This window comes from Pseudophryne corroboree, chromosome 7 (genome assembly GCF_028390025.1).
Source record: "Pseudophryne corroboree isolate aPseCor3 chromosome 7, aPseCor3.hap2, whole genome shotgun sequence".
In the NCBI taxonomy this organism is placed as follows: domain Eukaryota; kingdom Metazoa; phylum Chordata; class Amphibia; order Anura; family Myobatrachidae; genus Pseudophryne; species Pseudophryne corroboree.
In genome coordinates this window covers 466,727,341-466,742,531 of record NC_086450.1, presented here as the reverse complement: position 1 = coordinate 466,742,531, position 15,191 = coordinate 466,727,341, and the positions used below count along the sequence as shown (strand labels likewise).

Below are 15,191 nucleotides of genomic sequence, written 5' to 3'. Positions count from 1 at the left end.
AAAGTGCGCAGCGGAAGAGAGGATCGAGTACCTGGCTTCAGTGATCGACGGCCGGTGATCTCCGATTCCCTTCGTATACCCCTTGGATAATGCTGCGCCCAGCCGCTGTAGTCAGGAATCAGCAGGGAAGCTGCGGCGGCGGCTCGCAGGACGGAGGTACAGAGGTCCGGTGATGTGCGGGAGGTGGAGACCGGGAGGAGGCCACAGATGGAGACTGGGAGGCGGCAGCACTCAGGATCAATGCCCCCAGGACAGAGACAGGTTAGAGTGAGGAGTGGTGGCCGCTAAGCGACACCCAGGTCAGCGGAGCAAATGAAAGAAGGAAATTAATGAGACTCTGCAGGAGAGGTAGGAGTGTATCGTCACAGCCCATACACTGAGTCAGTCAGCAGCCTAATACCTCACAGTTATTAAGAGACAGCACATTGAGTTAAGCAGCTTCTCAATATCTCTCAGCTGCCTAAGTATAGTACACTGACTCAGCTTCTCACATAACACCTCTCCGCTATTAAGAGACAGCACACGGAGTCAAACAGCTACTTACTATCTCTCAGCTGCCTAAGTGTAACACACTTAGTAAGCTAATCTAATAACCCCTCTCAGCTATTAAGGGTGACACCCAACCTCGCTCGGTTGAAGAGAGATGGAAAACCCAGAACGTGGCGTCAGTATAGTGAAGTGGCCCTGATATTGAAAACCGCTACTTAGAATTGACTAACCTTTGCTGGGAACTCCTTTCTTCCAGTAGTATCCCGTCACGTAATTAATCAAGCCGGTTCTCCATCATCACACGAACCCTAAACGAAAAGATGAAACAAATCGATTAACGCATGTGGTAGTGAACACTGACTGTACACGCAGTATAGAAAGTTCTGATTGTCATTGACACTATCATATAGACCTAGCCTATCCGGTGGATTTAATGAGGAAGATAGCTCACAGGTTAGCCTGAAGCCTTTATTGTACCCGGAATATTATATGCATGTCAGTATATTTAAATCCTGTTGGGATTTCCTCTATTAATAACTCCCACTAAAAAAAAACTACAGCCTCCTGTTGTTTGTATGAAATCCACCTAAGGTACCCAACGTGCACCAACGTTCATTTAATTAGCTGAACTTTGGGAAGGACAAATGGACCGGGGTGGTTGCGCTGGCGGAAAGGAAAGTTAGCCATCGCTGATCACCGGAGGGTATTGGTCTGGGAGCAGAAGTAAAACAGCGCTTTGTTATAGTAGAAATGATCTGGTAGTCTTAGCAAGTATAGAGTATCGTTATTGCTATTATCCATAATTGTTATAGAGTCTTTAATCTTTCCAGAGTAAAGTAAATAGTATAACATCAAGTTGTATTGTATGCATGCATTGTTATCAGTAAGACACCAGACCTGCAACTACGATTCCAGTTTAATAAAACGAATGTTACTGGTGAACCAGGTGTAAATTCTTGACTCTAATAAGCCGTAATGGTAAATTGAGGAGTAGTGCATTGAATCCGTAAAGATTGTCGGAAAGGACATTAGCTCCCCTTCTGTCTGTGGATCCCTGAAGGAATCTGTGAACGAAAGAAGGTAACAAGATTATCCTTCACATAATTAAGGAGCCGCGCGTCGCCGCCATTTTCACTCGTGCATTGGGAATGTTAGTGAGAGGATGTGACTGGTGTCCTCTCTGTTTTATTCATGTGGCTGCAAATATCTGTGCTTACTGCTTTATTGTGGGGACTGGGGAGCAGCAGTATTATATAGGAGGAGTACAGTGCAGAGTTTTGCTGATCAGTGACCACCAGTATTATACGTTCTCTGCCTGAAAAATGCTCCATATCTGTGCTCAGTGTGCTGCATATATCTGTGCTCACACTGCTTTATTGTGGGGACTGGGAAGCAGCAGTATTATATAGGAGGAGTACAGTGCAGAGTTTTGCTGATCAGTGACCACCAGTATTATACGTTCTCTGCCTGAAAAATGCTCCATATCTGTCAGTGTGCTGCATATAACTGTGCTCACACTGCTTTACTGTGGGGACTGGGGACCAGCAGTATTATATAGGAGGAGTACAGTGCAGAGTTTTTGCTGACCAGTGACAACCAGTATTATACGTTCTCTGCCTGAAAAACGCTCCATATCTGTGCTGCATTGTAGTATATAGTAGGAGTACAGTGCATAATTTTGCGGACCACCAGTATATAATATATAGCAGTACGGTACTGTAGGCCACTGCTCTACCTACCTCTGTGTCGTCAAGTATACTATCCATCCATACCTGTGGTGCATTTCAGTTTTGCATAGTTTGCTGACCACCAGTATATAATATATAGCAGTACGGTACAGTAGGCCACTGCTCTACCTACCTCTGTGTCGTCAACTATACTATCCATCCATACCTGTTGTGCATTTCAGTTTTGCACAGTTTGCTGACCACCAGTATATAATATATAGCAGTACGGTATAGTAGGCCACTGCTCTACCTACCTCTGTTTCGTCAAGTATACTATCCATCCATACCTGTGGTGCATTTCAGTTGTGCGCAGTATATATAGTAGTAGGCCATTGCTATTGATACTAGCATATAATTCAACACATTAAAAAATGGAGAACAAAAATGTGGAGGGTAAAATAGGGAAAGATCAAGATCCACTTCCACCTCGTGCTGAAGCTGCTGCCACTAGTCATGGCCGAGACAATGAAATGCCATCAACGTCGTCTGCCAAGGCCGATGCCCAATGTCATAGTAGAGAGCATATAAAATCAAAAAAAATAAAGCTCAGTAAAATGACCCAAAAATCTAAATCAAAATCGTCTGAGGAGAACCGTAAAATGGCCAACGTGCCATTTACGACACGGAGTGGCAAGGAACGGCTGAGGGCCTGGCCTATGTTCATGGCTAGTAGTTCAGCTTCACATGAGGATGGAAGCACTCATCCTCCTGCTAGAAAACTTAAAAGAGTTAAGATGGCAAAAGCACAGCAAAGAACTGTGCGTTCTTCTAAATCACAAATCCCCAAGGAGAGTCCAATTGTGTTGGCCACTTGTGTCGCTTAGCTTAGTCACACAGCGACCTTGGTGCGCCTCTTTTTTTATTTGCATCATGTGCTGTTTGGGGACAATTTTTGTAAGTGCCATCCTGTCTGACACTGCAGTGCCACTCCTAGATGGGCCAGGTGTTTGTGTCGGCCACTTGTCTCGCTTAGCTTAGTCACACGGCGACCTTGGTGCACCTCTTTTTTTCTTTGCATCATGTGCTTTTTGGGGACAATTTTTTTGAAGTGCCATCCTGTCTGACACTGCAGTGCCACACCTAGATGGGCCAAGTGTTTGTGTTGGCCACTTGTGTCGCTTAGCTTAGCCATCCAGCGACCTTGGTGCAAATTTTAGGACTAAAAATAGTATTGTGAGGTTTGAGGTGTTCAGAATAGACTGAAAATGAGTATAAATTATGGTTATTGAGCTTAATAATACTATGGGATCAAAATGACCCCCAAATTCTATGATTTAAGCTGTTTTTGAGGGTTTTTTGTAAAAAAAACACCCGAATGCAAAACACACCCGAATCCGACAAAAAAATTTCAGGGAGGTTTTGCCAAAACGCGTCCTAATCCAAAACACGGCCACGGAGCCGAATCCAAATCCAAAACACAAAACCCGAAAAATTTCCGGTGCACATCACTAATATATATATATATATATATGTATAAAAAAGAATATACCCTTAATTCGCGCTGTACAACACAGCTGCACCTCAATAGTAGTCACCTTGCTAGACGGTGACAAAAATAGTGATACAAATACAATACTCAGAGGGCGCTCAGTAACAATTTGTTCAAATAAAATCCAAAACCAGCTTGACCTAAATTACACAATTTAATTTATTAAAAATATCTAAAATATTGTGTAATAATACATCAATATAGTAATTCATACAGTGAATTCATAAAACAATATTTCATAAAACCCATCCATAAATACAGACATATTAAACTGCAGCGAATCTAGGGTAACTAGCAACAATACAATACAAAAAGAATATACCCTTAATTCGCGCTGTACAACACAGCTGCACCTCAATAGTAGTCACCTTGCTAGACGGTGACAAAAATAGTGATACAAATACAATACTCAGAGGGCGCTCAGTAACAATTTGTTCAAATAAAATCCAAAACCAGCTTGACCTAAATTACACAATTTAATTTATTAAAAATATCTAAAATATTGTGTAATAATACATCAATATAGTAATTCATACAGTGAATTCATAAAACAATATTTCATAAAACCCATCCATAAATACAGACATATTAAACTGCAGCGAATCTAGGGTAACTAGCAACAATACAATACAAAAAGAATATACCCTTAATTCGCGCTGTACAACACAGCTGCACCTCAATAGTAGTCACCTTGCTAGACGGTGACAAAAATAGTGATACAAATACAATACTCAGAGGGCGCTCAGTAACAATTTGTTCAAATAAAATCCAAAACCAGCTTGACCTAAATTACACAATTTAATTTATTAAAAATATCTAAAATATTGTGTAATAATACATCAATATAGTAATTCATACAGTGAATTCATAAAACAATATTTCATAAAACCCATCCATAAATACAGACATATTAAACTGCAGCGAATCTAGGGTAACTAGCAACAATACAATACAAAAAGAATATACCCTTAATTCGCGCTGTACAACACAGCTGCACCTCAATAGTAGTCACCTTGCTAGACGGTGACAAAAATAGTGATACAAATACAATACTCAGAGGGCGCTCAGTAACAATTTGTTCAAATAAAATCCAAAACCAGCTTGACCTAAATTACACAATTTAATTTATTAAAAATATCTAAAATATTGTGTAATAATACATCAATATAGTAATTCATACAGTGAATTCATAAAACAATATTTCATAAAACCCATCCATAAATACAGACATATTAAACTGCAGCGAATCTAGGGTAACTAGCAACAATACAATACAAAAAGAATATACCCTTAATTCGCGCTGTACAACACAGCTGCACCTCAATAGTAGTCACCTTGCTAGACGGTGACAAAAATAGTGATACAAATACAATACTCAGAGGGCGCTCAGTAACAATTTGTTCAAATAAAATCCAAAACCAGCTTGACCTAAATTACACAATTTAATTTATTAAAAATATCTAAAATATTGTGTAATAATACATCAATATAGTAATTCATACAGTGAATTCATAAAACAATATTTCATAAAACCCATCCATAAATACAGACATATTAAACTGCAGCGAATCTAGGGTAACTAGCAACAATACAATACAAAAAGAATATACCCTTAATTCGCGCTGTACAACACAGCTGCACCTCAATAGTAGTCACCTTGCTAGACGGTGACAAAAATAGTGATACAAATACAATACTCAGAGGGCGCTCAGTAACAATTTGTTCAAATAAAATCCAAAACCAGCTTGACCTAAATTACACAATTTAATTTATTAAAAATATCTAAAATATTGTGTAATAATACATCAATATAGTAATTCATACAGTGAATTCATAAAACAATATTTCATAAAACCCATCCATAAATACAGACATATTAAACTGCAGCGAATCTAGGGTAACTAGCAACAATACAATACAAAAAGAATATACCCTTAATTCACGCTGTACAACACAGCTGCACCTCAATAGTAGTCACCTTGCTAGACGGTGACAAAAATAGTGATACAAATACAATACTCAGAGGGCGCTCAGTAACAATTTGTTCAAATAAAATCCAAAACCAGCTTGACCTAAATTACACAATTTAATTTATTAAAAATATCTAAAATATTGTGTAATAATACATCAATATAGTAATTCATACAGTGAATTCATAAAACAATATTTCATAAAACCCATCCATAAATACAGACATATTAAACTGCAGCGAATCTAGGGTAACTAGCAACAATACAATACAAAAAGAATATACCCTTAATTCGCGCTGTACAACACAGCTGCACCTCAATAGTAGTCACCTTGCTAGACGGTGACAAAAATAGTGATACAAATACAATACTCAGAGGGCGCTCAGTAACAATTTGTTCAAATAAAATCCAAAACCAGCTTGACCTAAATTACACAATTTAATTTATTAAAAATATCTAAAATATTGTGTAATAATACATCAATATAGTAATTCATACAGTGAATTCATAAAACAATATTTCATAAAACCCATCCATAAATACCGACATATTAAACTGCAGCGAATCTAGGGTAACTAGCAACAATACAATACAAAAAGAATATACCCTTAATTCGCGCTGTACAACACAGCTGCACCTCAATAGTAGTCACCTTGCTAGACGGTGACAAAAATAGTGATACAAATACAATACTCAGAGGGCGCTCAGTAACAATTTGTTCAAATAAAATCCAAAACCAGCTTGACCTAAATTACACAATTTAATTTATTAAAAATATCTAAAATATTGTGTAATAATACATCAATATAGTAATTCATACAGTGAATTCATAAAACAATATTTCATAAAACCCATCCATAAATACAGACATATTAAACTGCAGCGAATCTAGGGTAACTAGCAACAATACAATACAAAAAGAATATACCCTTAATTCGCGCTGTACAACACAGCTGCACCTCAATAGTAGTCACCTTGCTAGACGGTGACAAAAATAGTGATACAAATACAATACTCAGAGGGCGCTCAGTAACAATTTGTTCAAATAAAATCCAAAACCAGCTTGACCTAAATTACACAATTTAATTTATTAAAAATATCTAAAATATTGTGTAATAATACATCAATATAGTAATTCATACAGTGAATTCATAAAACAATATTTCATAAAACCCATCCATAAATACAGACATATTAAACTGCAGCGAATCTAGGGTAACTAGCAACAATACAATACAAAAAGAATATACCCTTAATTCGCGCTGTACAACACAGCTGCACCTCAATAGTAGTCACCTTGCTAGACGGTGACAAAAATAGTGATACAAATACAATACTCAGAGGGCGCTCAGTAACAATTTGTTCAAATAAAATCCAAAACCAGCTTGACCTAAATTACACAATTTAATTTATTAAAAATATCTAAAATATTGTGTAATAATACATCAATATAGTAATTCATACAGTGAATTCATAAAACAATATTTCATAAAACCCATCCATAAATACAGACATATTAAACTGCAGCGAATCTAGGGTAACTAGCAACAATACAATACAAAAAGAATATACCCTTAATTCGCGCTGTACAACACAGCTGCACCTCAATAGTAGTCACCTTGCTAGACGGTGACAAAAATAGTGATACAAATACAATACTCAGAGGGCGCTCAGTAACAATTTGTTCAAATAAAATCCAAAACCAGCTTGACCTAAATTACACAATTTAATTTATTAAAAATATCTAAAATATTGTGTAATAATACATCAATATAGTAATTCATACAGTGAATTCATAAAACAATATTTCATAAAACCCATCCATAAATACAGACATATTAAACTGCAGCGAATCTAGGGTAACTAGCAACAATACAATACAAAAAGAATATACCCTTAATTCGCGCTGTACAACACAGCTGAACCTCAATAGTAGTCACCTTGCTAGACGGTGACAAAAATAGTGATACAAATACAATACTCAGAGGGCGCTCAGTAACAATTTGTTCAAATAAAATCCAAAACCAGCTTGACCTAAATTACACAATTTAATTTATTAAAAATATCTAAAATATTGTGTAATAATACATCAATATAGTAATTCATACAGTGAATTCATAAAACAATATTTCATAAAACCCATCCATAAATACAGACATATTAAACTGCAGCGAATCTAGGGTAACTAGCAACAATACAATACAAAAAGAATATACCCTTAATTCGCGCTGTACAACACAGCTGCACCTCAATAGTAGTCACCTTGCTAGACGGTGTACGATGTATTATTACACAATATTTTAGATATTTTTAATAAATTAAATTGTGTAATTTAGGTCAAGCTGGTTTTGGATTTTATTTGAACAAATTGTTACTGAGCGCCCTCTGAGTATTGTATTTGTATATATATATGTATATTGCAAAAATATGGACAATGAGAAACAGTTCTACATGAGAAGAAGATCTGCAAATGCTCCAGTATTTCAATTCTTCAGTTAAAAATTGAATAGCCATTGTTATGTTTAAACAATACAGATTGGCTGGGTTCTTGGGCAACAGAATGTGCAGTTAGGTTTAGCTTTCCTTAGTTTCCACATGACCTGTGTATTCAATGCTGGCCCAGAGCACCCTGCAGTATTTAAACTTATCTCTGCATCTTGTCTACACTAGTTACTGGTTACAGTGTCAGCAGCTCTGTTCTCTGACTTCTATAGTTCCTGATACTGGCCCTCATTCCGAGTTGACCGCTCGGTATTTTTAATCGCATCGCAGTGAAAATCCGCTTAGTACGCATGCGCAATATTCGCACTGCGACTGCGCCAAGTAATTTTACAATGAAGATAGTATTTTTACTCACGGCTTTTTCATCGCTCCGGCGATCGTAGTGTGATTGACAGGAAATGGGTGTTACTGGGCGGAAACACGGCGTTTTAGGGGCGTGTGGTTAAAAACGCTACCGTTTCCGGAAAAAACGCAGGAGTGGCCGGAGAAACGGAGGAGTGTCTGGGCGAACGCTGGGTGTGTTTGTGACGTCAAACCAGGAACGACAAGCACTGAACTGATCGCACAGGCAGAGTAAGTGTGGAGCTACTCTAAAACTGCTAAGTAGTTTGTGATCGCAATATTGCGAATACTTCGGTCGCAATTTTAAGAGGCTAAGATACACTCCCAGTAGGCGTAGGCTTAGCGTGTGTAACTCTGCTAAATTCGCCTTGCGACCGATCAACTCGGAATGAGGGCCACTGTTCACTCCACTATTTACTATTGTTCCTGTGTTTTCTACTGTAGTTTCTAGCAGTGTGTTCCATATACAGTCACTCTCTGCTGTAATCAGTGCTACTACATTCCGCTTGTGTGCTCTCTGCTTCAAGCCTGCAATTACCATTTGCTGCCAACTACTGTCTGCTATAAGCATGCACTGTCTGCTACAAGTCTGTATATACCATCCTGTGTGTTAGGGGTGTCAGTTAACTAAGGGGGTCATTCCGAGTTGTTCGCTCATTGCCGATTTTCGCAACGGAGCGATTAAGGCGAAAATGCGCATGCACATGGTACGCAGTGCGCATGCGCTAAGTAATTTAGCTCAAAACTTAGTAGATTTACTCACGTCCGAACAAAGAATTTTCATCGTTGAAGTGATCGGAGTGTGTTTGACAGGAAGTGGGTGTTTCTGGGCGGAAACTGACAGTTTTCTGGGAGTGTGCGGAAAAACACAGGCGTGCCAGGATAAAACGTAGGAGTGGCTTGAGAAATGGGGGAGTGGCTATCCGAATGCAGGGCGTGTTCGTGACGTCAAACCAGGAACGAAACGGGCTGAGCTGATCGCAGTGTAGGAGTAAGTCTCGAGCTACTAAGAAACTGCTAAGAATTTTCTAGTCGCAATTCTGCCAATCTTTCGTTTGCAATTCTGCTAAGTGAAGATACACTCCCAGAGGGCGGCGGCCTAGCGTGTGCAATGCTGCTAAAAGCAGCTAGCGAGCGAACAACTCGGAATGAGGGCCTATGTGCCGTACCTATCACAACCAGGATACTTCATGTTATTACTAGCCCAGATCTAACCGGTCACGCCCAGTGTCCCCAGGTCAGAGCCCAAATCAAAATCAGAATTTGGCAGAATGTAATTTTGCTGTGCAGTAGCAATCACCTCAACTACAGCAGTCTTTATTTCTTTAACATAATGGCACCATGGATTAAGCCTGACGGTCAGTGGGCAACTGTGACAGAGAGAAGATCTGTAGTGTTGTTGTCATAGTTTTAGGGAGGATTTTGTAATCCACATTAAGCAAGACTAGGGGGAGTTAGGAAGCTTGTCTTTATCTGATTTAGGGATTAGTCTACTATACAGTTCTTCTCATTAAGGTCTCTTTATTAAGCCTTGGATGGAGATAAAGTGAACGGTGATAAAGTACCAGCCAATCAGCTCATAACAGACATGTTACAAGTTGTGTTTGAAAAACTGACAGGAGCTGGTTAGCTGATATTTTAACTCCATCCAATTTATTTCCATCAAAGCCTTAGTAAATAGAACCGTAAATAAGAGCTTAAGAGCTTGTCCTGTTGAGACTGCACCAATTTGGGATGGTTGACATCTGCAAATGTTCATGAATGGACAGCCAAGTCCACTGGAGTGGCTTTGTATGAGCCTGTATAATAACCCTGACATTGGGATAAAATATAGTATAATGAGATATAGTGAGTAGACAATACGTGAGACCTTTAACAGCTTCTATAAAAATATATATTGTTCAATGGCCTGGAGATGGATGAAATGAACCTTCCAGATTTATTGACACCATTGTTAATATTTGTGATTGGTTAATTTAATATTCTGCCATTGTTCTTAAATTTAAATTCAACCTGCAATTCAACCTGAAACCTGCTCATCCGTTTTAGAGAGAGTTCCTACCAGAAAACATCACTTAGTGCCGACGTATCTTGTTTGATGAGAGCATTTGGCCTCTCACTGTCTGTCTTCAACCGGTCACATTGTGCCCCTATTCATCAAAGTTTTTGGCAGTGATGGATCTTTTAAAGTAATCTTGTAACTTATAGGCCATATATACATAAACAATAACTATATGTAATTATAGTAATAATAATTATTCTTCTTTTCCCTATTCACCACTTAACTGACTAATATTTAAAAAAAACGGACATAAATTGATGTTTTTTAATAATTTAATTAGGTTAAGTACATTTATTTAAAATGTATGCATTTAAATTTATTTAAAAAAAAGATATTTAAAAAAACATATTAAAAAAATTATGAACATTGGTTTAAACATCGATTGTTGTTGTGACCAACTGTGACCAACGGCACTGGCAGGGAAGGAACGGAGGTACCTCTGTGAATAGTAACTTCAGGAAGATTCTCTTTCTGCAGCTGCACAGTAGGCGTTCTGACGGGTCGCATCAGATGAGACCATGGGGTAAATTTACTAAGGTGGGAGATTTTTAGAACTGGTGATGTTGCCCATAGCAACCAATCAGATTGTATCTATTATCTTCTAGAAGCCGCTAGACAAATGTTAAGTAGAATCTGATTGATTGCTATGGGCAACATCACCAGTTCTAAAAAACTCCCACCTTAGTAAATTTACCCCCATGTTGGGGAAAACTGGTGTGGTTGGAACTGATGCGACCATGCCAGGAAAATGTTTTATCATGCAGTAGCAAAACCTGTGCAAAGTTAAAGTGATAACAGTGCATTTAGCTCCTTTAGTTTTAAATACACTTTAGCTTAATCTTTTTTGAACATTTAAATTAGCACCCAGTAGTCTCAGCAGAGCACTTTTTACATCTTTATTCCGTAGACTATAGATTAGAGGATTGATCATGGGTGTGACAACTGAGTACAGTACAGTAAAGACCTGTTCTAGTACATTAGAGTAGTCTGAAATTGGCATCATAAACTCACAGAAACCTGTCACATAGTACATAATGATCATGGAGAGGTGGGATGAGCAGGTGGAGAAGGCTTTCATTCTGCCGTCCTTAGATTTGATCTGTAAAATGACCCATATAATTTTTATATACGATGTAAAATTGAACATAACTGGGAAAAATACTAATATCAAAAATTCCAGATAGACGACAATATAAAACTCTGCACTCCCAGCACAGGAGATGTTAATTATAGCTTTAGCATCACAGAAAAACTGGTGTATGGTGCGAGACTGACAGAAGGACATGTGTGATGCTTGGATTGTAAACACAAGTGAGTTTAAGAATCCTACTGCCCAAGTGGCAGATGCCAATAAGATACAGTGCTTCCTACTTAAAATATTCTGATAATGTAAAGGATCACATATAGCAACATATCGGTCATATGCCATAATGAAGATTAGAATGTTTTCTGTACCACCAACCGAAGCAAAAAAGTACATCTGTGTGAAGCATTGTATGAAGGACACTGTATTATCACCAGATAGTAATATGTACAGCAGGTTAGGGACAGTAGTGGTAGTAAAATAGATATCTACTAAGGCCAAGTTACAGAGAAATAGATACATAGGTGTGTGTAATTGTACATCAGTGTATATCACTATTATTATACTAGTATTGATGATCACTCCAAACACATATAGGAAGAAAAACACACTGGCAGTTAATGATGTATATCCAGGTTTTATGGAAAATGGAACCAAGTTGAATCCTGTAATATAAGTCTCGTTCTTCATGCTATATTCTGGTGATTCTGCAAAGAAGCATTATTACTGTATTACTAATAGTGGTTACTCTGCTGGGGACATATTGTTGAGTTAGAATTGAGCAAGTATTTGGTAGATTAGTAATTTAAAGATAAATGGTAGAGTAAATAAGAAAAATAACCATGGAACGGAGGTGACGTGGGAATTATCCGGCCCTAGGTACGTCTCTAAATGCTAAATACAGCCCTCATGACATATCACATATGCATGGAGTAGATACACAAAACAATGAATACCACTTACTGTACATAGCACACGTTTCTTCTTATTTTAAAGCTACATTTATAGATGTTTCCTCCAATTATTACATTACAGGATGAGAGGAAATCGTTTTTTTTTTTATTACAGGTTGAGTCTCCCTTATCCAAAATGCTTGGGACCAGAGGTATTTTGGATATGGGATTTTTCCATATTTTGGAATAATTGCATACCATAATGAGATATCATGGTGATGGGACCTAAATCTAAGTACAGAATGTATTTATGTTACATATACACCTTATACACACAGCCTGAAGGTAATTTTAGCCAATATGTTTTATAATGTTGTGCATTTAACAAAGTGTGTGTACATTCATACAATTCATTTATGTTACATATACACCTTATACACTCAGCCTGAAGGTCATTTAATACAATATTATTAATAACTTTGTGTATTAAACAAAGTTTGTGTACATTGAGTTATCAGAAAACAAAGGTTTCACTATCTCACTCTCACTCAAAAAAGTCCGTATTTCAGAATATTTGGATATGGGATACCCAACCTGTATTTAGTTCAGGTTATGGTATTGATCTAATAGTTGCTTCTCAAGCATTTGGGTCTGATGTTGACTTGGACATTTGAATGACTTTATAATCAATATTACACGATCTTTCTACTTTCTCAGAGAATATAGAATCATTTACACCCCTTCCTGCACCGCTGGAGTTTTAAAAAATGACAACTATTAGTGACAGAACCTTTATCAAATCCACTGAATATTTGTCACGCACTCACCATGTATCATCTCGCACCCTGCGCTAGGAAACTGTCTGTTTGCCCTGAGGTATTCAATAAAGGAACACAAATAAATAAAAAGGCACTTTGTAAGTGAACATATTATTTTTTATTCCTCCATTAGTGAAACTGTAATTTTACCTGTAAAGGTGCGTCTGAAGGTAAATCCCCTTTAGTAGTCATTGTTATGCTGCTTCCCATTCATGGAATCCAGGCTGAGACGTTGGGAACAGAGTAACCTGCAGCTGGATAATCAGATCATCAGGACAGAGCAGCACAAAAGGGAGATTTGTGTTTCTGCTGTCAGTCAGTGACTGGTGCACATGTCTGAGTATGTCACTGAGGACTGGGCTGCATGTAGCAGGCTCAGCTTCATAATGCAATGATGGAAATAGACACCAGCAAGAAGTCTCACACTCATAGGCGTGCGCAGAGACTGACTGGCGGGTTCCGCTCCGGACATCCCCCCCTCCACGGCATTATAGTGTTCTCTCACCTGTCCTGTCCTGGATATAGACTGCTTACCTGGGCCGCCCAGGTGAGCAGTCTATGGGCCGCCCAGGTGAGCAGTCTCTATCCAGGACAGGGGAGGTGAGAGAACACTATAATGCCGTGGAGGGGGGGGGGGGGGGGTTCTGGAGCGGCACCTGCCAGTCAGTCTCTGCGCACGCCTATGCTCACACTGATAGAAGTTATACAATAGGAAAAGCTGGGTCTCCCAACAGCACTGAGTCATACCTCCCAACATGACCCTCTCCAGGAGGGACACAATGCTCTGCTTCTGGAATTTTCTCTTAATTTATGATTACCGGCACCTGTTTTGAACAGGTTAATGGTTACGAAAGGTGTTTCAGCACAGGTGATGGCAATCATACATTAAGAGGGAAGTCCAGGAGCAGAGTATTCTGTCGCTCCTGGAGAGGGTCATGTTGGGAGGTATGGGATTGTTCTATAAAATGCACATTTACATGATAAAGGTTTTGCAGCCAAATATTTTTTTTATATTATTAGGGGATAAAATATTTGCAACATTTCAGCCTGACACTCAAAAAAAAAAACCTTTTTATGTAGATCCCATTTGCACACATTTAGAAAGGTCCACAGCTGGCAGGTAAAGCCAAAGGCAATTGTATGAAAGAAGGAATTGCATTTAATAAGGGTCTATTAAAATCACATATTGGGGGGAATGTAATAGGTTTGTGAATCAAACAGAGAGAGATTGTTTTTTAAAGCGGCATTCAATTGCATAGTAAAATCAACCTGGTATTGCTGTTTAAATGACTGTCCCTTTAAAAAAAAACAGAAAACACTCAAAAAATGTCTCACTTTCTGATTCTCACACTCTTTTACTTTTCCTCCTTTCTCTCTGTGCACACACAATGCTTTCACCAAAAGTCTTATATGGAATCTGTTGCACAGAATTTGCAGCTCCAGCCACATAAATATGACACTGTCCCTGCTGTATGCACCTGTGTATCTTCGTTTGTTAGAGTTTCCCTTCTATGAAATCCTAAGATTACATTTATTTCGCTTTTTATCAGCAGGAAATGCCATCGTGCAATATTACACAGGTGCTTAAGTTTTCAGGTATTGAAATATTTTAAAGTGTATTTATTTTTACTCCAGGCTGCAGCTTAGCACATACACATATTGTGTGTAATCAGATATTTCAGACATTCCTACTGAGCTCCTAAAAAAAAAAAAAAAATGTAAACTTACATAACAATATAATGTTCTGATCTTGCAATCACAGCCTTATTTTAAAATTACTACATCTCATTTTTAAACTAATTAAACTTCTATATA

The 15,191-nt window shown here is 38.1% G+C and overlaps 1 protein-coding gene across 1 annotated transcript; it reads right to left on the bottom strand.

Moving 5' to 3' along the window:
* Positions 1–11,410: 11,410 nt before the first annotated feature.
* Positions 11,411–12,061, bottom strand: LOC134944315 (olfactory receptor 2M2-like). The gene has a single exon (XM_063932895.1). The coding sequence runs from the start codon at positions 12,059–12,061 to the stop codon at positions 11,411–11,413; it is 651 nt and encodes a 216-aa protein (XP_063788965.1).
* Between the last annotated feature and the right edge of the window lie 3,130 nt (positions 12,062–15,191).